This window comes from Emys orbicularis, chromosome 1 (assembly GCF_028017835.1).
Source record: "Emys orbicularis isolate rEmyOrb1 chromosome 1, rEmyOrb1.hap1, whole genome shotgun sequence".
Classification (NCBI taxonomy): Eukaryota; Metazoa; Chordata; order Testudines; family Emydidae; genus Emys; species Emys orbicularis.
The window spans coordinates 27,875,278-27,898,923 of record NC_088683.1 but is presented as its reverse complement, the minus strand read 5'-3'; the positions used below and the strand labels follow the sequence as shown (position 1 = coordinate 27,898,923).

The following is a 23,646-nucleotide window of genomic DNA, read 5'->3' as shown; positions in this document are numbered from 1 at the left end:
TTGCGACAACGTGCTGGCTTGACCCGCCACAGGAGGAATGTGCTTCGCAGGCCGCAAAGGCCCCAGATTTAGGATGGCTCCTGCTGGCCGCCCACGGCTGCTAATTCTGCGCTGTGCCCTGACCTGCCAGGGGTAGGCCGTTACAGGGGCATGGGGGAGGCGGGGCGCAGAGCGAGCGCCCAGCCAGGGGCTGGAGGACAGTGACTGAGCGGGGGAAGCGGCTGCCCGAGCCGCAGCGCAAGAACGTCGCCAAGCGGGGCCTGTTCGGCTGCGGGGCCGGGTCCCGGGGGGCCGGTTAGCGCGTGACACGCGCGGGGACCCGGAAGTGGTTGCCGGGTATCTCTCCATGCGCCGGCTCCTGGCAACTGGCGAGAGGGAGCGAGCGAGTTCAGAGCCTCCGGCCCGGGCGCAGCTGGGAGCACCCCCCCGGCCGCCACGATGCTGAGGGGGGCAGAGGAAGGGCAGGTCACCGCGGTCACCAGAGTCCTGTCAGCGGGTAGGTGCCTTCCCTGTCCCGCTCCCCACGGGCACCCCGGGCCAGGCGGCTCCGCCCCCGCCGCTGCCCGGCCTCCCCCCGCCCCGCGTCATTTTCGGCGTTCCCGCCACCTCCGGAGCGCCGGGTCCCGCTGCCAGGGGGCTCGGGCCGGGGAGTGACCGTGCAGCACCGCCCCGGCTGTCCCTGGCAGCTCCCTGCTCACGCCCCCCGGGTCTGCGCTAACTCACCGAGGGACTCGGGGTGTGACCGCGCTGCTGCTTGGGTTACGCCCCGCGCTCAACAGCTGAGCCCAGAGCTCCGCTTGTCCGAGCCAGGTCATCCGTGCCTCTGAGAAATATAGAAATCCTTGGGACAGGAGTGTGTCCCTGTACAGCGCCAAGCACAATCCAGCACTCAAATGCCCCTGGTTGCCAGGTAGACACATGTCCCCTCCTCCAACACACACAGACTCCTACAGCTTTCGATATGCTACCAACTACGGCCATCATCCTACAGACACTTAGGCATGTGTTTAACTTTATTGCCTTTGACTTCATGTAAACGACTGCAGAATCGTTAAGGGCCAAGGGTGATTTATAGGGTTCTTACAACTTTAACAAACTTGCAGCAAGTGTTGTTGCATAGGTTTTCCAAATAAAGGTTCTGTTTTTGGCAAAGTTCTATTAGACTGACTGTGCTAGATTTTAAGCAATGATTGCCCAGGCCACTCCTTTAACAGGAAGCCGGACACTGCTAAACTTAAATATGTGCTATCAGTGCCAAACCATTGGTATTTTTAGGGAGTTAATGAATAAGTAGTGAAGTACTGTACATAGAACATCTAATACAGTATTTCAAGATAGTCAAAAGCAAGTATTTAAACTGGTCGTTTAATTTGGGCATGCTGTGCAGTAAGCAACCCTTCCATTTCTCATAGCTATTGCATAGGGTCAACAGTGTAGGAACTTTTATGGGGTGAGGAATGCTTTTGTTTGCTTGCTGACTTTAGGACATGATCCTGCAAACAGTTACACACATTTAACTTTACTCTTCCAAATAATCCCATTGGAATCCAAAACTAAGCACATGCTTAAGTGTTTTCTGGATCAGATCCTTTATCTGTTTAATTCTGAGCAATTTAATATCTAAAAGAAAGAAGAGGATTTAAAAGTCACTATATAGTTGAGGCTTAAAATGCAGGTTTTGCAAAGCTATGTTATATAAATAGAAGAGCATTTAGCTCATGAAGTACCCTATTTTATTTGGTTTTGTTGTATTTGAACATTCTCCTTTAATGGTTTTAACACAAATATTGCATTATTATGCCAGTGAGGGCCAGAGAGTGAAATTAACCAATTTGATTTCATTGTCACAAGGGAGTGATGTGTAAAGAGTTAACATCATAAATGATAAGAGTTAATCTTAACTTCAGTATTTTACTGCTAGCAACCCTACCCCTTTCCCCTCATATTCATGACAAAGGAAAGAATGTTATTTAAAAATAAGATTTAACTTGGCATGTCCTTCTAATTTGATGACATTTTAGCGTTTGAAAATACAATAACATACTTGGCATAAACAAAGTAGTGGACTATTTTGCAAGTTGATACAACCTTTGATACAAGTTTTATTAAATGTGAATTAAAATGTCTCCTGACTGTGGTATCTGATTAGACGTTTGGTGAAATACTTCTGGGTTCAGGATGGAAAGAAAATTCGAAACCAGAAAATGAAGCTAAGTTTCTCTTATACTTTTGTTTACAGCTTCTGTGCTTTGTCAAGTTGAACCTGTGGGAAGATGGTTTGAAGCATTTATTAAGAGGAGAAACATAAATGTTTCTGCCTCTTTCCAAGAACTGGAGGATGAGAAAGAGCTCTCTGAAGAGTCAGGGGATGAAGAATTGCAGCTTGAGGAATTTCCTATGTTAAAAACACTTGATCCAAAGGACTGGAAGGTATACAACTAACGTGAACATTGAGTTAGTTCTTTTGCTAGAAGCATCACAATAAATACTTGTTCCTTTTCCTTTTCTCATCTGGATTTTCCAAGTTCTTTAGCCCTATAGCTTCCTTTTTGTATTCCACAGGTAGTCAGGTGACTAAGGACTGGTCTACACTGGGAATTTACATCAGCATAGCTATATCTCCCAGGGGTGTGAACAATCCAAACCACTAAGCGATGTAGCTATGTTGACCTAACCACTGGTTTAGACAGTGCTGGGTTGACAGAAGAATTCTTCCGTTGCCCTATCTATGGCCTCTCAGGGAGGTGGATTACCTGCGCTGATGGGAGAACCCCTCCTGTTGGTGTAGGTAGTGACTACATTGAAATACTACAGCAATGCAAATGCAACAGTTTAAGTGTAAACATAACCTAAGTGAGGACAGTTTTACAAAGTGTCAGTAACTTTCCTATTGTTAAGTAGACTGAGGGCTGGTCCACACTACAAAATTAGGTTGGCTTAACTATATGGCTCAAGGCTGTAAAAACTTTCACCCCTGTGCAATGTAAATAAACTGACCTAAGCCCCAGTGTAGACACTCCTAGGTCAAAGGAAGACTTCCATCAACCTAGCAACCACTTCTCAGAAAGGTGGATATACTACCATGGCGCAACTATGCTGCTGTAGCATTTCTAATGTAGACATACCCTAATAAATGCGCATCAGAAGGAGATCTTAGCCTTGAAGCTCCATTTCCTGCTTAACTGGGGGTGCAATTAGTGAACTGATTGGCCTGAGAGCCAGTCCTAAACCCACTAAAATCAAGTGACGCTCAGTAAGAAAATGTTGTTTTTCTTCTTCTGGGGAATCCAGGCACCTTTTCAACATAACATTTCTTGACAAATTGAGGTACGCACTCATCTGTGTTTTGTAAAATCCTATAGCTATATGAATTTGTGTTAAACTGGATGCATTTTTATAACAATGGCTTATTTTATAACTAGTCAATTTGTAGTTCGACGTTGCTATAGTCTGTGAGAGAATTGTTCAAATTGCCTTTTTCTAATCTTTATACACAGAGAGGAGATTGCTGCCTCTCTTTGCTCCTCACAAAAGAAGCTATGTAAAGAAACCTTTCAAATAATTATATTGGTCTGCATATGTGGTCTTGTTTTAAAGTCCATAAGAGAATTCTACTAGATTACAGGTAGCTATGGTTATTAATGTTTATATTTCTTTATCAGAATCAAGATCACTATGCAGTTCTTGGACTGGGACACATAAGATACAGGGCCGCTCAGAAACAAATCAAAGCAGCCCGTAAGTAATTGCATTTCTTATTAGTGGTATTAGAACATAGTATTTTTTATCTTGTGTATACAATTCCATATTGTAAATACAAATATGTAAACTTTATGGACCAAGAGTATATTCATTTCACTATAAAGCTGAATTTGTTTCACTTATCAACTTTTTCATTCATCTCAGACATCTAAAACCTGCAGGTCTGAAAGTTTAGTGAATTCCAAACACCTCAGACAGAAATCTTCAGACTCTCAGCTTTCTGATCTAGCCTTGCTTTTCAGAGACAACCTTGACAATATAATCCAACCCACTATATGTCTTCTTGAGTTTGCAATCAGCCTAGCTGAGAGAATAGCACTTGAAGAAACAAGATCTGGTCCCCTTCAGCTGAATATGGGGAGGGGAGGGGGTGTTGTTACCTTTGAAGCCTATTTATGAGTACCTACATTGTAACATTGGTTAACTGTTTAATTACTGAATGTTATCAGAAAAATCTAGTTACTGCTCTTATTATTCCAGTCATTTAAATTAATGTCACATAGGAATAAGGCTGTAACTACTGAATTAGCATGTAATCAAAGGTTTTGTTACATATTATTTGATTATGTGATGATTTAGATTATTGAGAAGTTTGCTTTTCCCTGATTTGAACATAAAAGGGATGTTTACTGTGTTGTCAGCTGAAAAAGTGTTTGGTTCCTGAGGTCTGGGTCTCAGGGATAGGGCAATGTAGTTAACAACCTTTAAGTTCTCATCTGCTAAACTGATGTTACAATCTTCTTAATATTACAGTTAATTAAGCAATAAGACAAGGAAGCTCATGCAGTTACACTGCTTAGTGACATGACACAAGTTTATCATAAGTCATGAAGTGTGATTAATCTGTACAATTCCATGTTCTGGGATGTTTTATAGCATTTATACATTTAGAAATTTAAAAAGCAGTATCTGTCATATTCTAAAATTGTCATTAGTGCTTTAAAGTAATACAGTAAAGAGAGAACTTAGTAGGAGAAATAGTAAAATATTTAGCTGAACAGTATTTAAAACTGTTATGATAACTAGTTAATGACCTTTGTGAAATAAATTGATGGATTTAGGGGTTGATCCTGCAAACACTTATGCATGTGAATAAACTCATTGTCTCCAAAGGGTTAACCCATTGTCTCGTGTGGGTTAAGACAGTTTACTCCTGAGTGTAAATGTTTATGTTCCCAGTGGTCATGTTCACTTCACATGAACCACCATCCCAATTAATGCTAATTACCATATTTGTTAACTGTTTTGACAGAAAGGCAAAAGACTAAATTGTCCAAGGAGCCTGCAATATCCTCTCCCCAGAGGTGGTCCTATCAATACAGAGTTAGGGCATATTGGAGTGAAAATGCTTTCACTCTTGATTCATCCACTGTTCCTGTTCTGCGAATTAGAGGCTTTAATCTGGTTCCTTTCACAAGCCATAGATTTATGTAATCACTCCAGTACTGCTTCATATATCTGATAAATGGGGTAAATTGCATTTCCTGGGCTGGTTCCAGTACAACTTTGAATGCTGCAGAGTTCTACCACTGAAGGGAGGCTGCAGCTAGAGCTTGTAGCAGAGGGGTTAAAATAACTAAATATGGTTTCCTCCTGGAAGTCTCCACTACAGTCCTGTGGTTTTCAACTTCAGTAAAGATTTCGTATGTGAAAGATACAACTTAGAATTTAGCGCGCTCTCGGTTTAGGCCTTGATCCTAAAAAGACTGGCACACATGCTCAACTTCATGCACTGTGAATAAAATTAAGCATATACCTAAGTCTTTTCAGGATCGCGGCCTTAGTTATTTTCCTTAAAAACTGAATCTGCAATGAAACTCCTATAAAGGGACACCGTTGATTTAAAAGTCACATTCTGTCTACATTATTTTTACCTACTCTAGTTACAAGTAACACCTAATATTGTAAATTAAAGAATTTTTGTATTTATTTTAGCAGTTTGTTGAATTTTTGCATTTGACAGCACTTTGTACAAAGTTTGTTTTATAGTTTTTCCTCTGTAGTCAGTAAGACCCCAGTCCTGCAAGTTACTCCATGCAGACCCCTGTGTCCCAGCAGAGCTCATTGCAGGTTTAGGGCTGCAGTCATTTGGAAGATGCCAGGGGGTTGGAATGTTAGAAGTCCCAGAGAAAGTGGTGCTGGTTCCAATTGATTGGAAAGAGAGGTAAAGATAGTCTGTAGTTATGATTATTTTGTGTCCTGGCATAGGATGGAAACATTTTTTTAACTAACACTGGATTCTAATTTTCAGTGATATTATTATATTCAGGAGGGTCTACTTATTTCGGTTTCCTTCCTGATACTAAAAAAAAAAATCTGAATAAAGAAATGCAGATCGTGATTATGGTGCTGTTTTGTTTATTTTCCAAATTACAAAGTGAAACGTAGGTGGTGTAACATGTCTAAACTCAACTTGTTTGTTGCTAGATAAAGCCATGGTTTTGAAACATCATCCAGACAAGCGAAAAGCTGCAGGGGAGCAGATAGGTGAAGGTGACAATGACTATTTTACCTGTATAACTAAAGGTAAGAGATTTGGAGGGAAATATAACAGTGCTAGTTTAATCTGGTGTAAAGTATTTTTTACAGTGCTTCAATTGTTGTTCTTACTCTTTGCACAGTTTGATTGATAGCTGTAAAACCAGAAAAAATGTAGTTTACCATTTTGTCAAGTTGTTTCAAGAAGTAGAATCAAATTAAAATAGCTTTCCTGCTGTTGGAAACAATTCTAGAATAGCTCCTCTTATTTCACAGCTGACCTGCAGAGCATCGGTTTCCCATTTCATGCCAAGTGATAGGAGAGGGCAGTTAAAGTAGATTCTTTATAGCAATATATACTAACATGAACCAATAAAAGTAGCCACGTATCTCCTAAAATAAACTGGCATACTACTATGCCAGGTAATAGACTAATTTAAAGGGGAGAAGTCACTAGCGGTACTAGGACCTGACTTCTCGTGCAGCTGCTCTGCCAGTTGAGCTAAAGAAGCCGATACCCTAGCTCAAGTCAGCAGACACTGTTATCTATTACCCATAGTTGGCCAAGCCAAGCAAGGTCTTGTGCTCAACTCAATAGCATTTATCTATCTATAACATGATAGATAACTTTGGAATACGGCATCTGATCAATTCCAAACTTCCAGGGAATGTTCTAGGCATTAATGGGCATAACCTTGTAGAGCTGGTCAGGAATTTTTCAACAAAATGTTTTTAATCAAAAAATGCCAATTCACTGGAATTAAAACTTTTCGCGGGAAAGAATCAGTCCTGACAAATTTCTGTACTTGAAAATTTTGAAAAAAGTTTTGAAATGTCATGAACATCCCATTTTGAAAACAAAAAAACCTTGTTTTTCTGGTTCAAAATAACTTTCATTTTGAAATTTAAGTTAATTACAGTACAAACTTTTGTTAAATGTCAAAATTAAAATGAAACTTTCAAAATTACCTAACAAAATGCTTTGATTGACCTCACGTCGGGTTTTTTTTGTTTGTTTGTTTGTTTGTTTGTTTTTGGATTGTGAAAATTTATTGAAGTTTTGATGACTCATCCCAGTTTGAGATGGGGAAAAATTTCTGACATCTCAAAATTTTTTGTGGGATAGGAACATTGTTTCCCACCCAGCTCTATGACCCTACTGATTTTGGTGCAAATTGGAATACCAGAAAAGCCAGATTCAGGGGGAAACTAGAGTCCCAGACTGCCTGGTGCTGCTGTGTGGGGAGATTGGCCATATCTTGCAGTCTAGTAGAAATAACAAAGCCTAAGAGGGAGGGTTTGTAGAGCGGAAGCAGAACCTAAGGGTGGGGGGGGAGCAGGGGCCACAGGGAGGGGGCAGTGGCTGTGGGAGAAGCGGGGACCTGTGTGGAAGGGGGGAATGAAGGAGGAAGCAGGGACCTGGAGGTGAGTAGTGGTGATGGGGTGACAAAGCAGGGAGCCAAAGGGAATAGGAGTGGGGGTAGATGGTGATGAGGGAAGCAGGGACATGGAGCAGGGGAGCTGGGCTGATAGGTGTGGAAGCTGGGAGATGGGGAAGGGAGATGAGTGGACAGAGGAAGAGGAGGCACACAGACTCTGACAGGAGGGAATACAATGTAGGGATGTGGGAAATGGGGGGTACACAGAGACCCAGACATGGGGGTGGGGAATGAGGGTTAGTGGTATGGGGGGAAGGGGACAAGAGGGGGACACATGGTCCCAGGCATAAGGAAGTGGTGGGGCAGTTGCAGGAAGTCCCTGAAATGGAGGGGGGTGAGAGAGGGGTGGCAGGTAGGGAGGCTGTGCAGTGGAATGGAGGGATGCGCCAAGCCCCTGTCTACATAACCTGCAAAGTGAATGACCCCGTAGGTATTAATGGCCATGTTAGAATGCTGCTTAATGCTCCATTTTGAAGTTCCAGTGACACTCGCAGCAGAAGACATAAGTACTCCGGTCGATAGCTCTTGTTATTGCCCCTGATCCTGTAATCAGACTCGCACAGGCAATTCCTAGGGAAGTCCATGGGACACCACACAGGTACAAGGACCTGTCTACATGGATGTGATTGCAGAATCGAGGCCTAAAGGAGTTTCACCCGAACTCCCGCTGCACTGGACTGAATTTACCATTACACAATTAGTTTAACATATAATTTGGTTTGCCATTTATAGCTGTACTTTAAGGGTTAAATTTGTTGGCTGTTTTTGTAAGCTTTTCCTCCTCTTCAGTGCTTTTGTTACTGACCATTTTCAGGAGTTGACAGCAAATTTCTTCCAGTCACAACAACAAAAATGTTAGAAACACAGAGTTCTAAAGTATGGTGGACTTTTTTTTTTTTTTTTTTTAAGTGTTTAGAAATTTGTCTATAACATTTCCTCCAAGAAGCTCCTGTATGTACATTCATTTCCAACCTGGTGTTTTATGGCCTTTAACTTTTTTCTCCAGCTTATGAAATTTTGTCTGATCCTGTGAAGAGACGAGCATTTAACAGCATAGATCCTACTTTTGATAACTCTGTACCTTCTAAAAGTGAAGCAAAGGAAAATTTCTTTGAAGTTTTTTCACCAGTTTTTGAAAGGAATGCCAGGTGAGTTATGTCACAGTCATTCCGGCTCCCATCGCCATTGCATGGGAATCGGCCATTTGCAGTTCCATATGGCATTATGATTGTAACTAGTGGGTTCTTTCCCCAAGATTTTAAGTGTGGCTAGGAAGCACAATGATTTAGCAAGAGTTTAGTTTAATTATGTCTCAGGGTAACGTCTCCTGTATTCCTCCTCCATGGTTTCCTCAAGGGCACCAACTTAAGGTTTCCATCTCCCAACCGTCACCTCTCGGGTGGAGACCCCCGTCTCTCTCCCTCTTGACCAGGGTTTTAAGTCTGAACAGCTCCCTGCCTTATACTGATATCCCCAACAAACCACTCTGCTTAAAAGCCAGCACCTGTGCTTTTCTTTTCTCCTCTTTCTGAGGGCTATGAACAGTGTATTGCCAGCAGTTACAAGATACCATAGAGCTCTTTCTAAGTAAGCACATTTATTGTTATGGTAAAAGCATTACAGAGGAAATATATAAAAAAACAATAAACAGATTTAAATACAGACTAAACAAAGCAAGTGTCACCCATCACCTCATAGGCCAAAGTCTTTCCAACACTTCCACAAAGGTTGAGGCCCCTTTTGGGTATAAGGTATTGTCTGTTTGGATCAGAAAGAAGGCCCTGAGTCAGTGTAAACACAGCCTTTGGTATCTGAAAAACCTAATTTGAACCAGTATATGCAATCCTCCCAGGGGGGTTGTATCTCTCTTGAAGTGTTTACAACCTGAGTGATTTGCCTTAATCGGCCGCACTGTTTTTGGTTCCTGGAGGAGTTGTGGTAAGCCTCCTTCCTGAAACTGCATGTAATCCCTGGCCCATAGTGATACATAAATTTAATACACTGTGGTCCCCACATATATTGCATGAGATTGCAATTAGGGCTATCAATTAATCGCAGTTAACTCACACGATTAACTAAAAAAATTAATTGTAATTAAAAAAATTAATTGTGATTAATTGCACTGTTAAACAATAGAATACCAATTGAAATTTATTAAATATTTTTGGATGTTTTTCTACATTTTCAAATATATCGATTTCAATTACAACACAGAATACAAAGTATGCAATGCTCACTTTATTTTTTATTACAAATATTTGCACTTTAAAATTGATAAATAAATAAAATAGTATTTTTCAATTCATCTCATACAACTACTGTAGTGCAATCTCTTTATTATGAAAGTGCAACTTATAAATGTAGGGGTTTTTTTTACATAACTGCACTCAAAACCAAAACAATGTAAAACTTCAGAGCCTACGAGTTCACTCAGTCCTAGTTCTTGTTCAGCCAATCACTAAGAGAAACAAGTCTGTTTGCATTTACGGGAGATAATGCTGCCCACTTCTTAATTACAGTGTCACCTGAAAGTGAGAATAGGCGTTCGCATGGCACTGTTTTAGCTGGTGTCGCACCTCCTCATTCTCTCAGAAGAGTGACATGCTTCCCTTTTGCCCAGAATTTAAGCATAGCTGCTGATTTCCTTTGTTGGCTTATTAATCAGTTGCTTCTCTCTGCAAGGTTGCTGTTGCATTGACACTGTCTCTGTGTATTCCAAAAAAACCCATGTAACAGGTAACTAGCAAATAGGAACCTAGACTGAGTTTAATTCAATTTTATTTTATAAGACTCAGTTTTATGGCCTTTACAACTTTCATTTTAAACAAGGTTCAATTCATTGTTACAGATGGTCAAATAAGAAAAATGTTCCTAGACTGGGGGACATGAACTCTTCATTTGAAGATGTGGATGCATTTTATTCATTCTGGTAAGTTAATGCTTCGGTTTATAGTTAAGGTACTGTCACTTTAAAAATGTGGTATACTGGATGTTAAGAGGTTTGCGGAGCAGTACATCCTTGGTTGAAGTCTCCTCTGGGATGGTAGTGGTCTAAAGTGACCCAGTGGCTCTTTGATGCCTTATATGAAACGAATTGGTTTCACTCTAGTTCATAGTTAATACGTCTTCCACATAAAACCACCACACAGTTGGCACCCTTGTTGGCAATCTGACCAGAATAGCCAGGGTTTGAATGAATGTGGAGACGAGGCCACCTTCCCACCCCTAGAAAATCCAGTCTGTGAATTACTACAGGCAATTCCACCCTGCGCTCTTGGAGGGAGAGCCACTCTGCTTACACACACTGGCTCTGTAATAACAATTTCAAGAAGTAATGCTGAGTCAGATTTGTAGAAGGGATTAATTAACAGCAATTTGCAACATACACACTGTAACCTAGTTTGAGCTAAAGTTGACTGGCACTTAAAAAAAAAAAAAAAAAAAAAAAGTAACAAATTGCAATACCAGTCAATTTATACACAGTCAACTCTGTGTCTTTCCCCTAGCCTGTTCCCCTGATGTGAACATCCAATGATTTCTTCTTCTTCTGTCCTCTGTTCTAGGTGAAATAAATCTACTACTTCATTTCTAGGTTGCTTTCATCTTTACTTTTTGTCAGTTTGTGTATGACAATTCAGCAGAGGAAGGGATGTCTTGTTGCTAAAGCACAGACCTCAGTGTAAGGAGACCTGACTTCTATTTCTGGCTTTGCCAAGACTCCCTGTGTGACCTTGAACTCCCCCTCTGTAAAACGGGGATAATGATAATTGTTTGCTTACCAAGTGCTTTGAGATCTTTGATTGAAAGACGCAGTAGAGGGACAGAGTAGTTGTTGTTAGTAATGCTACAACTGGTGTTTTCTTCATAAAACAAAGAGGCTAAAACATTGACATAAGACTGGGTGGATAGGCAGTTTCTATAAATGGAAGAAGACTTAAGAAAACCACAGATGCTAGTTAACTCAGGGTATCTGGCATCTAAATAAACAAAGCTAAAATACATTTAAACAAATTTAAAAACAATGATTCTCAAATGGACTGACAGCATCTATTTCTATAATATTTACAAATAGCTTTTCTTGAATTTGGGAAGTTGACTGAATGCAACAATGTTGGTCTGATTGCTAATGATCTAACTGCATACTAAAACCTAACATTAAAAATGCAGACACTTTTAAAATGGCTTCATCTTTTTGTTTTATTAGAAATTGTGTGTCTCACCTGCATTGTTTTAATTTTGCATTTACTATAGGTATAATTTTGATTCTTGGAGAGAGTTTTCTTATTTAGATGAAGAAGAAAAAGAAAAAGCAGAATGGTATGTAAGTAAAAAGTCTTTGATAAGGGACTAACTGATTATTACAGCAAGACTTTTCACTTTGTAGTTAGGCTGTAAATCAGGGGAAGGAAGGGAGGAAGGATAGTCTAGTTATTAGAGTGTGGGACTGGAAGTGAGGAGTTCTGAGTTTTATTCCAGGCTCTGCCACTAACTTGCTGTGTGATCTTAGACAAGTCACACTCTGTGCCTCTGTTTCCTCATTGGTAAAATAGGAATAATTCTTGCGTATGTCACAGGTGTGTTTATGAAGTGCTCTGAGATCCTCTGGTGGCAAGACTATACAGATGCCAAGTGTTTATTTCTTGTACATTTGTGTAACTTCAAGCTATGATCTCAACAGAGCTCAAAAGCAGATTTGGGCCAGGGTGGTACTGGTGATTCAGTAGGTATTACTCTCCTTTCTGAATCAGCACTGATTTGATACTCTGCTCTGAGGATGGAAGTGATACTGTTTGTATTTAGACAGCAAGTTGCTGGCATCTTAATGCCACTAAAGATCCCATGACACTCAGGAGTAGTGATATTACTGAATTGTCCTGACCAAGTGCCAATTGTTAATTACATTCTACCTACTTTAACCTTCCTATAGTTGTAATTCGTAGATTTGCAGAGTTTAAGGCTAGAAGGGACTCTCAGATCATATAGTCTGATCTCCTATATATCACAGGCCATTACATTTTACCAACTTACTCTTCTATTGAGCCCAGTAATTTGTGTTTGGCTAAAGCATATCTTCCAGAAAGGCATCAAGTCTTGATGTGAAGGCACTCGCATCATTCTGTATGACTGCCCTGCCCTAATCCTTAATAACCATTCCACCAATCTTTGTGTCATTCATAAATTTTATCAGCACCGATTTTATATTTGTGTCCTGATCATTGATGAAAATGTTGAATAGTATCTGGCCTAGGATCGATCCCTGCAGAACACCACTAGAAGCACCCCCATTCAATGATGATTCTTCATTGATTACTAATTTTTGAGATCACTGAGTTAGTCGGTTCTTAATCCATTTAAAGTGTGCTTTAATATTGTATAGTGCCAATTTTTTAGTCAGATCATTGTACTGTATTAAGTCAATTGCCTTACAAAAGTTTAAGTATATTACCTTACCCACCTTGTCTCTATTACATTTACACACTCACCTTTATCAACCAAGCTTGTAAGCCTGTCAAAGAATGAAATAGGTTTCAGGTTTCAGAGTGGTAGCCGTGTTAGTCTGTATCAGAAAAAAAAAAAAACGAGGAGTCCTCGTGGCACCTTAGAGACTAACAAATTTATTTGGGCATAAGCTTTTGTGGGCTACAGCCCACTTCATCGGATGTATGGAGTGGAAAATACAGTAGGCAGGTATAACTATACAGCACGTGAAAAGATGGGAGTTGCCTTACCGAGTTGGGGGTCAGTGCTAACGAGGCCAATTCAATCATGGTGGATGTGGCCCATTCACAACAGTTGACAAGAAGGTGTGAGTATCAACAGAGGGTGAGGGTTCTGGGTGGCGCTTACCTTGGGGGGGAGCTCCCCGGAAGTGGCAACATGTCTCTCCCTCAGCTCCTAGCTCCGCCCACAGGCACTGCCCCCGCAACTCCCATTGGCCGCGGTTCCCGGCCAATGGGAACTGTGGAGCTGGCAGTGTGCAGCGCTAGGAGCTCAGGGAGGGACATGTCGCCGCTTCCGAAAAGCCGGGTAGGGAGCCTGCCAACCCCACCAACTTGCCCCTGCCCCCCAGCACCAACAGGGGTCCCAGGCTGCTCCCACCCAGGCACCTGCGGCGCCCTCTCCGGACCGCAAACGCACACACCCCCAGCACTCACAGCACTCCCTGGGCCGTGGTCCCCCCATGAGCATCTGCGGCACTCCCAAGATTTGGCCAGGGGTATAGTACAAGTCATGGACAGGTCACGGGCCGTGAATTTTTGTTTACTGCTCGTGACCTGTCCATGACTTTTACTAAAAATACCCATGACTAAAACATAGCCTTAGTGATAAGTAACAATCAACATGGATTTGTCAAGAGCAAATCATGTCAAACTAACCTAATAGCTTTCTTTGACAGGGTAACAAGCCTTGTGGATGGGGGAAACAGTAGATGTGGTATATCTTGACTTTAGTTTTTGATACTGTCTCACATGACCTTCTCATTAACAAATTAAGGAAAGATAACCTAGATGGAGCTACTATAATTATTTAGTCATGGGTATTTTTAATAAAAGTCGTGGACAGGTCACGGGCAATAAACAAAAATTCACGGCTGGTGACCTGTCCATGACTTGTACTATAAATACCCCAGACTAAACCTTAGCTGGGGGGGGCCGCTGCTCTGGGAGGCCCGGGAGAGGGGAGGAGTGCGGCTGCTGGAGGGACCCTGGGGGGGAGCCGCTGCTTGGGGGTGTCCCCGGAGGGCCGCAGCTCTGGGGAGAGGCACCAGGGCCAGCGGCACCCGCTGCTGGGGGCTGCCGAGCTGTGGCTGCTTCCGCTGCCCCTGGGACCACTGCTTAGGCGGTCCCCAGGGCCAGCCGCACTGGCCGCTGCTCGGGCAGTCCCTGGGGCCGCCTGAGCAGCGGCTGGTGCGACTGGCCCCAGGGCAGCTCCAGCAGCGGCTGGCTGCGGGGCTGCCCAAGCGGCTGGCTGCGGAGATGCTTTAGCAGCACTGGTGCAACTGTCCCTGGGGCCGCCTGAGCAGCTGGCCCTGGGGTCAGCCACACGGGCCGCTGCAGATGTCATGGAGGTTGCAGAAAGACACGAAATCTGTTACTTCTGTGACCTCTGTGACAGATACGGAGCTCTAACTATAATGTAGGTATATAACTGGTTGGAAAACTGTTCCCATAGAGTAGTTATCAGTGGTTCACAGTCAAGTTGAAAGAGCATATTGAGTGGGGTCCCACAGGGATCGGTCCTGGTCCTGGTTCTGTTCAATAGCTTCATAAAAGGTTGAGATAATGGCATAGAGAGTACATGTATATAGTTTGCAGACGATACCAAGCTGGGAGGGGTTGCAAGTGCTGTGGAGAATAGGATTAAAATTAAAAATGATCTGGACAAACTGCAGAAATGGTCTGAAGTAAATAGGATGAAATTCAATAAAGGACAAATGCAAAGTTTAGGAAGGAATGATCAATTGCACATATACAAAACAGGAAATGACTGCCTAGGAAGGAGTAATGTGGAAAGGGATCTGAAGGTATAATGGATTTACAAGTTAAATATGAGTCAACAGTGTAACATTGTTTAAAAAAACAAACAAGCATCATTCTGGGACATATTAGCAGGAGTGTTGTAAGCAATACATGAGAAGTACTCCATCTGATAAGATATATCCAGTTCTAGGTGCCACATTTCAGGAAAGATATGGACAAATTGGAGAAAGTCCAGAAGAGAGCCAAAAAAAATGACTAAAGGTCTAGAAAACATGACCTGCGAGGAAAGAGTGAAAAAACTGTTTTTGTTTAGTCTGGAGAAGAGAAGACTGAGGGGGAACATAATAGTTTTCAAGTACATAAAAGGCTGTTACAAGAAAGTGAAAAATGGTTCTCCTTAACCTCTGGAGATAGGACAAGAAGCAATAGACTTAAATTGCAGCAAGGGAGGTCTAGGTTGGACATTAGGAAAAACTTCCTAACTGTCAGGGTGGTTAAGCACTGGAATAAATTGCCTAGGGAGGCTGTAGAATCTCCATCATTGGAGGTTTTTAAGAACAGGTTAGACAAACACCTGTCAGGAATGGACTAGTTAGTCCTGCCTTGAATGCAGGGGCCTGGACTGGGTGACCTATTGAGGTCCTTTCCAGTCCTTCACTTCTATGAGCCTATGATTACTGAACTGTCTTTTATGTTAGACTATGTAGTGTGGTTGAGCTGTTGTGCAAGGATTCAGGGTTTGCACTTGACCTTTGTGGGCCAACAGCTGATGCTCGTAACTCTGCTTTTGCTACAGTTGAAATTTGAAGCATCTGCAAATTGGTTCTTGTAATGGAATTCCTGACAGGACCCCTTCCCCCCCCCCACCCCACCCCAAAAAAAAAAAACCTGTCAGGGACAGTACTTGGTCCTGCTAGTGAAGGCAGGGGACTGGGCTCGATGACCTTTCAAGGTCCCTTCCAGTTCTAGGAGATAGGTATATCTCCATACATTTATTAACAATGCTGGTGATTGGCAGAGCTGAACTAACACCATGCCTTCCAATTTGTAGTCGAGATGAGAGGAGGTGGATAGAAAAACAGAACAGAGCAGCCAGAGCACTGAGGAAAAAAGAAGAGATGAACAGGATAAGGACATTAGTTGGTAAGTATAAATTCTGCCTTTTTAAGAAGAGGCATTTGGTAACGAGCAGTGAAAAGGTTTAGTGTCCCCTTTCATGGACACAATGCTTTGTTTCCTCTGCTAGACAATGCATACAGCTGTGATCCTAGAATAAAGAAATTCAAGGAAGAAGAAAAGGCAAAGAAAGAAGCAGAAAAGAAAGCAAAGGTAGAAGCAAAACGAAAAGAACAGGAAGCAAAAGAAAGAGTAAGTTTGTAAATTGTTTATATGGGTTGAGAAACTCAGAGACTTAAATGTACCTGATCAGCTTTCAGGTCTGATAGAGGCCACACACTGAAAATTACACCGAGGCCTGAGACTTGCTATTTTCAGTCTTGTTCCAGTGCCAAAAAGGCACTGCTATATTGAGGGACCAGTGACCCTTTTAAGATTGAGAGTGAGATGTGGGCAGGACACAGCCCTGGCAGCCAGGAACTTCTAAAATCAAATCCCTGTTCGGTGCAGACTTTCTTTATTGCCTCAAGCAAGTTCCGTTAACATTTGTGGCTTAGTTGCCCCATCTGTAAATTGAAATAATTGCTTACTTTATGGGAGTGCTCTATGGACTGATTGGTTATTATCTGTAAAGCCCTTTGAAGATGAGCAGCAGCTTGCATTTGCTAATGCAAGCAATCTGTGAGATAGCTGCTGCTAAAATCTTAGCGTGATTGAAGAGGTTGGGACGTAAAAGATGCTAATCCAAATGGTATGATTTTAAAAATCATATTTTGCAGTCCGTCAGCAATAGCACTTCAGAGGAGCAGCACAAATGCTTATAGAACCATTAGATTTTTCTAAGGACTGGTCCTGAAGCAGGAATAAGATTTCTTCTAAAATGTAAATCTGCAGTGGTTCATGTCCACACTACCCTCCTTGGGTCGGTGGGGCAGATCCTCACCAGGAGCGCCTCCACCGACCTAAGAAGGGCAGTGTGGGGAGCTAAGAGTCCGGTTTCTCAGCTCCGCTGGCAGCTCCCTGCTGGGAGCCCGGTTGCCCCACAGGCTCCCAATGGGCTTCCCCCTCCTCTGCTCCCCATTCCCCGCCAGGAGTTGGGGAAGGCACCCGAGGCTTCTTGCCCCCAGGGAGCAGGGTCCAGCTGCCTTGGCTCTCCCCTCCTTCCCCCCCCGGGAGCCAGGCAGCCTTGTCATTTTCACTGCTCACCCAGAAGCCCTGGCTCCCAGTGAGGGGAGAGCCACTAGGGCTTCTCAAGCTGCCCGGCTCTCCAGAGGAGCCGGGGGGCAGCTGGGTTCTAGCTGCCCAGCTTTCTTGTCAATTTCACAGCGCCAGTCATGAAATTGACAAGACTGCCAACAGTGGATGTAAGGGACACTGTGTCTACACAGACAATGCATCGCCCTAACTACACCAACATAAGTCTTATGTGGGTGGACGGCTGTGGTGTAGACGCTGACATAATTAGGTCAACATAAGCTGCCTTATGTCGACTTAACTGTGTAGTGTAGATCAGCCTTTAGAAACTAGGTATCTTCAGTGCTAGTGAGGTATTTGTTAATTAATGCCAGGCAGTGTGTGCATATGTGCTTGCGCATTCACCTTTTGTTTATTTCTTAAAAGGTCAATCTTCCAAGTGTTTAAGTATTGATAGTTTTATTCACCTTGTTAAAGTAGTGCATCTTGTGCATCTTACACGAGAAGACCTACTAAATTTTTTTCCCTTTGATTGCAGCAAAGACAAGCAGAATTAGAAGCAGCACGGTTGGCTAAGGAGAAGGAAGAGGAAGAAGTTCGACAACAAGCATTGCTGGCAAAAAAAGAAAAAGATATACAGAAAAAAGCAATTAAGAAGGAAAGGCAAAAATTGAGAACAACATGCAAGGTATAGATGTCATTATAGCTGAATATAGACTGTATTAATGAAATTGTCGCACCCGGTTAGACCAGAACTTTTGCTTTCATGTCAAATCACTCATGTATGTTTATCCTTATAAATGGAGGTGGAAGGTGGAAATTGTGTCCATAGGTAAAAGTGTTTTTTTCTCCACGTGTCAGAAACACTTGTATTGTTGTTTACAAGTAAATGTCATAGATTTTTTTTTTTTTTTTTTAATACAGAATCACAACATGAAGAGATGCTTTGGTCTGTAAAGACAAACCAATGTAGCTTTATGAAGACTATCAACTAAAAAGCAAAATATAAAAGTATACACCCATAGTCCAATTTCAGTTGCATGAAAAACATCCAATTTATTTTAAGGCTATTCAGCCCCAGTTATAGTAATATTGGAGGAATGGGTGTGTTTTGAGATGCTCTTTGAATTTCATTGTCCTATACCGTCAATGGAAAACATGTATTTCTGCTTTCAGAACTGGAATTACTTTTCTGATAATGAGGCAGAGGGTGTTAAAATGATGGAAGAGGTGGAAAAGCTTTGTGATCGTCTTGAACTAGCAAGGTACGTTTTCCTGACCCTCTTTACTCTATATTTTGATATCCATCTTTCTACTAGATCTCCAATATAACTTAACAATTTATTTTTAGTCTGCAATGCTTGAATGAAGCACTTACATCCACGACAAGGGAAGGAGGAAAGGCTGCTGTAGAAAAACAGGTAATTATACATGGTGTCAAATCAATGTAATGAAAATATTTAGATTAACTAAGCTTTCCTGACTGTCTGACAGCATCTAAACAAGTTGGATATTAACTTAAGATATGCATCTTAGACTGGGTTCGTTACATGGTAAGAATGGCCACCAAGACCTGTTTCACAACACAAAGAAACGAGACTTTGCCGCTACTTCCACAATAAATAGCATAGTTCAGGGTTAGTCTAATGCGCTGGTGCCAGCAGAGTAAGAGTTTATGCATTTTAGATTAGTACCTAATCATCACAGTCAGTAACTGGTGTAATATCCCATAAAATTTTAGATAAGGAAGTTCGTATTCCTCAGCAGTAGTGAACTACTCTGGGGAAAATGGCCCAATCTTTGCTTATCTTCATTATGCAAACAAAATCTAGCCTCTGTGCCAATGACCAAGAGTCAGCAGTCAGTCTAGACTTCCCCTACAATATTGTTGCTCAAATATTGGAAAAGTGTCTAGTTTAATTTCATGAGTTTGCACTCATTAGACATCAGTTTTTTTGGCATGCCCATGAGTATGTCTACACATAGCTGTATCTATGTCATCTGTTGGGGAAATAATGGTGGAATAGGTAGACTCTCTTTCCACAAGTGTGATGTATAAGAATAAGAAAACCAGGGAAAGTTGAAGGCTTGAAGCAATTCCAGTAGCTGAAAATGTAGAAGGGACTTTAATTTTGGATTTGTGGAATAAAATGTTAATATTAATTGATGCATATTTTTATTCACCTAGATAGAAGAAATAAATGAACAGATCAAGCAAGAAAGAGAAGAAGCAGAGGCTCGTTTGCGCCAGGCAACGAAGAGTTCAGAGAGATCAACAAGCGGTGGCGGAGGTGGAAGTAAAAATTGGTCAGAAGATGACTTACAGTTATTGATTAAAGCTGTGAACCTCTTCCCTGCTGGGACTAACTCAAGGTACTTTTTCATGTTTTAAATGTAAAAGACAATTTATTTTTATTTTTTTAAATAACAAAACATTTTCCAACTTGTGGCATTCCTCGTGAGATTTCAGAGCATCTGAAACAGTATTTTGCTGTAGGGCCTCTACAATGTCCCTCCATGTACGCTTTAGAGAATCCCTTCATTTTATCTCAGTGCAGGGCAGAGACCTTAGTAAGAGGCCAACCCAACCTCAATGCAATTTAATAGAAAAGTTCTGCACTCCATTCACTGTGGACGTAAAGTAGCATATTTAGTTTCCAAAGAACTGAGAGTGCTAAGGATTATAGATATGCTATTGCAAGCATAGACCTCACTATAATTAGCTAAGAAATTAAACATATCTCTCACTGCTATTCTACCGTGTGCTATTTTGCATTGTTTGTTTTCCATTCTTGGTGTAGGTGGGAAGTTATTGCCAATTATATGAACTTGCATTCTACTACTGGAATAAAACGAACAGCAAAAGATGTCATCAATAAAGCAAAGAGCCTCCAGAAACTTGGTATCTTTATTATCTTTGTAAGATGGTCTGCGTGCTTCTATATTATTTCTGTAATAAGTTATTTTTCTTTAAATGCAAAACAAAACATTCATTGTCCATTCATGGAAACCGTTTCTATCTTCATTAAGTGAAAGCAGATGCTATTATTAGCACAACCACTTGCCTTAGCTCATTCTGAGTGGAAATCATCTTTGTCAAGATGAATTTTTAGATCAGTGCTGCTGTGATGAAGAGATTTTACCATGAAATACAAACAGGCGTTGTGCAACGGCTAAACCACCATGCTGTGTTGTTGAGATGCAGTTCAGTTTAAGACTGAACCATCACGATGCTATCTGTATTAATCATTACTGAAAATAAAAACTCGAAGAACACCAAAACATTCCTTTCTTCCTGCTCAGTATTCCACTAGCGAGAGAGTGCATTATTTTAAGGAGTTTCTCAGTCACTTTGTACCAAGCTACTTGCTGGGACAAGAAAGAGACTTAAAACGACCAACAATATCCTGAGTACCTGCTGATAGAGCTAGTTATCCACACTAACGCTTGACTACAGGATGAGGCTCTAAATCTGTTATCACTCCTGGGAACAATCCCACCTGGCTACAGTGGGACTAAGCATGTGATTAGGGCTGCAGGATCAGAACCGTGCCCTGGAAAACAGCTTTTATGGTACAGTGTAAACATTAGAATAAGATTGAAGCTGTTGGATATGTCACTTTTGGATCAATATAAATCTCACCTAGTTTTCATCTAACAACCCTTATTGCTAACCTTTGAAATGAAACATTACATTCATCTTCAGAATATTTAAATGCTAGCTTTAGGCTAATCTGCTATATGATGTGTTAGGCATTATGTATGGCTTTTTAAACTTCCCATTGTGGTCTCTGGTCTTGTCAACTAAATGAATCTGTATTGTCCTCAGACCCTCATCAAAAGGACGACATAAACAAGAAAGCTTTTGATAAGTTTAAGAAAGAGCACGGAGTGGTACCTCAGACAGAGAGTGCTGCACCTTCAGAGCGATTTGAAGGTAAGGCTGTCGGAGAACTATTTTCAGCCCTTCACAAACAATTCTATGCCTGTAGTTATGCGTGATAAAAGATAGTGGCCCAGATTCCTCGTTGGATGTCTGCAGGTGAAATAAGAACCATACTTCAGTGAGTGCAGAATATGGCCAAATAATGTGTTGGCCCAGGACACTTATTCATTTGTGGCAGCTGTCAGATTTAATGCAGTTTTGGGGGGGGCTCTCTTGTCTCTCCTAAAGATCCTTCTCATTTCCCCAGAAGCAACCCCGGCCACTAGAGCCACACTGTCAGGAACTGGGGGGTATAGGAGATCCACTGTAGGGGCAGAGAAGGTATGGGCCCTCTCCCCAGATGAGCTTGGCTTTGCATAGAACCCCAAGATCTGTCCAGGACACTTCCTTCCCCAAGGGGCTTTCCTAGAAGTGGATGATCATTTCCTTACTGAAATGCAAAAGGAGGCAGTTATAGGCTTCTTAAATGATTTAGAAGGCACAAGTTTCATAGGAATATCAATTTCTTAGCAGCATTCTCGCTAGCTCATCCCACGGCAGGGGCAAAGTTTTATATAATTAGGGGACTTCTGGCTAAACATCTAATATTTCATCACTATTCTCACTTATCAATGGCTTTTTATAAAACAGGACTAGTCACAGATTCAGCCCCTTGGACTACAGAAGAGCAAAAACTTTTAGAACAGGCTTTGAAGACGTATCCAGTAAATACTCCTGAAAGATGGGAAAAAATAGCAGCTGCTGTCCCAGGCCGGTCAAAAAAAGACTGCATGAAGCGCTATAAGGTAGGAAATACTGTTTTGTCTATGGGGTTAGCCTGCTGCAATATCTAGTCTCCACAACTGCTGTTTCTTCAAGGAAAACAAGTGGTAAAAATTAGTTGGGCCCAGGATATGAGAGACACAAGGTAGGTGAGGTAATAATCTTTCATTGGACCAACTTCTGTTGTGGGAGGGATAAGCTTTTGAGCTTCACAGAGCTTTCATTCAGGTCTGGGGAAAGTAACCAGTGTGTCTATGCTAAATACAATTTGGAATAGATTGTGAAACAAGTATCGGGGGGGGGGGGGGGGGGGTTGCCCTGTTAGTCTGTATCCACAAAAACAATGAGGCCAGTAGCACCTTAAAGACTAACATTTATTTGGGCATAAGCTTTTGTGGGTAAAAAACCCACTTCTTCAGATGCAATGAGTGAAAATTACAGATCCAGGCATTCTCTTCACGTATAATACTACATGCATCTGAAGAAGTGGGTTTTTTACCCACAAAAGTTTATGCCCAAATAAATCTGTTAGACTTTAAGGTGCCACTGGCCTCCTCATTGTTATTGTGAAACAAGGGGTTCATATATGCTGAAGGAGACTGCTTAAAATTAAGTGGGCAATAAAAAGGTATGTTACAAATTGTTATAATGAGCCATTATGAGACACCAATTTGTAACATCTTATTGCTTGCTAACCCTTACCTGGCCTTCATTTTAAGTGGTCTCCTACAGCTTGTATTCAGCTTAAGCTATGTCAACACTCACTACAGCACTGGGAGGAGTTCTCCTGTCACTTTAATTAAGCCACCTCCAAGAGGCAGTAGTTAAGTAGACGGAAGAACGTGCTCACTGATCTAGCACTGTCTACATAGGGGGTTAGGCTGACTTAACTACATCACTCAGGGATGTGGATTTTTCCACTCGCCTGAGCAATGTAGCTGGGTTGACTTAACTTTTTAGTGCAGCACTGGCCTTAAGACACTCTGGTTACCTTCCTCTGAAGAAGAGCTCTGTGACACTTATTGCTTCCACCAACAGAAGTTGGTCCCAATAAAAAAAAAAAAAAAAAAAAACTACCTATCTTGTCTCACAAATTAAGGTTAACAAGCATGACACAGTGTTAACACAGTAATGAAAGGAGGAAGGTAGCCCTTCAAGCTGTAGGAAAGGGAGCATAACTGTGATTAGTCATGTCACATCTTGGCTTTGGATAGTTAGCCTCTGCTTTCTCAGAATTATCCACTCAAATGAATACTTGTATTTTCCAAAGGCAGCCCTTGTCTATCCTGAGTTAAGTCACCATATGATTAGCTATCTGACAATTTAATTGGTTAAATATACCAATTTGTTTCTTTTATGCTGCAGGAACTTGTTGAAATGGTTAAAGCAAAGAAAGCTGCCCAAGAACAAGTGTTGAATGCTGCTAAAGCAAAGAAATGAGACTCAATGACAATCTTTGTTGTGTTCT

General features: G+C 41.7%; 1 protein-coding gene across 2 annotated transcripts; it reads left to right on the top strand.

Annotated features, from left to right (window-relative positions):
• The first annotated feature begins 2,261 nt into the window (after positions 1–2,261).
• On the top strand, positions 2,262–23,618 carry DNAJC2 (DnaJ heat shock protein family (Hsp40) member C2). Of its 2 annotated transcripts, XM_065399220.1 has the most exons (16): positions 2,262–2,430; positions 3,663–3,738; positions 6,190–6,288; positions 8,686–8,827; positions 10,528–10,608; positions 11,931–11,996; positions 16,212–16,303; positions 16,407–16,528; positions 18,009–18,158; positions 18,647–18,735; positions 18,822–18,891; positions 19,659–19,843; positions 20,272–20,372; positions 21,300–21,407; positions 22,047–22,201; positions 23,544–23,618. In XM_065399220.1, exons 1-16 carry the CDS (start codon positions 2,398–2,400, stop codon positions 23,616–23,618), a joined length of 1,644 nt encoding a protein of 547 aa, XP_065255292.1. In that variant the 5' UTR covers positions 2,262–2,397. The 2 variants fall into 2 exon arrangements, with proteins under 2 accessions (XP_065255292.1, XP_065255298.1); XM_065399226.1 differs by lacking the exons at positions 18,647–18,735; positions 18,822–18,891.
• Positions 23,619–23,646: the final 28 nt, after the last annotated feature.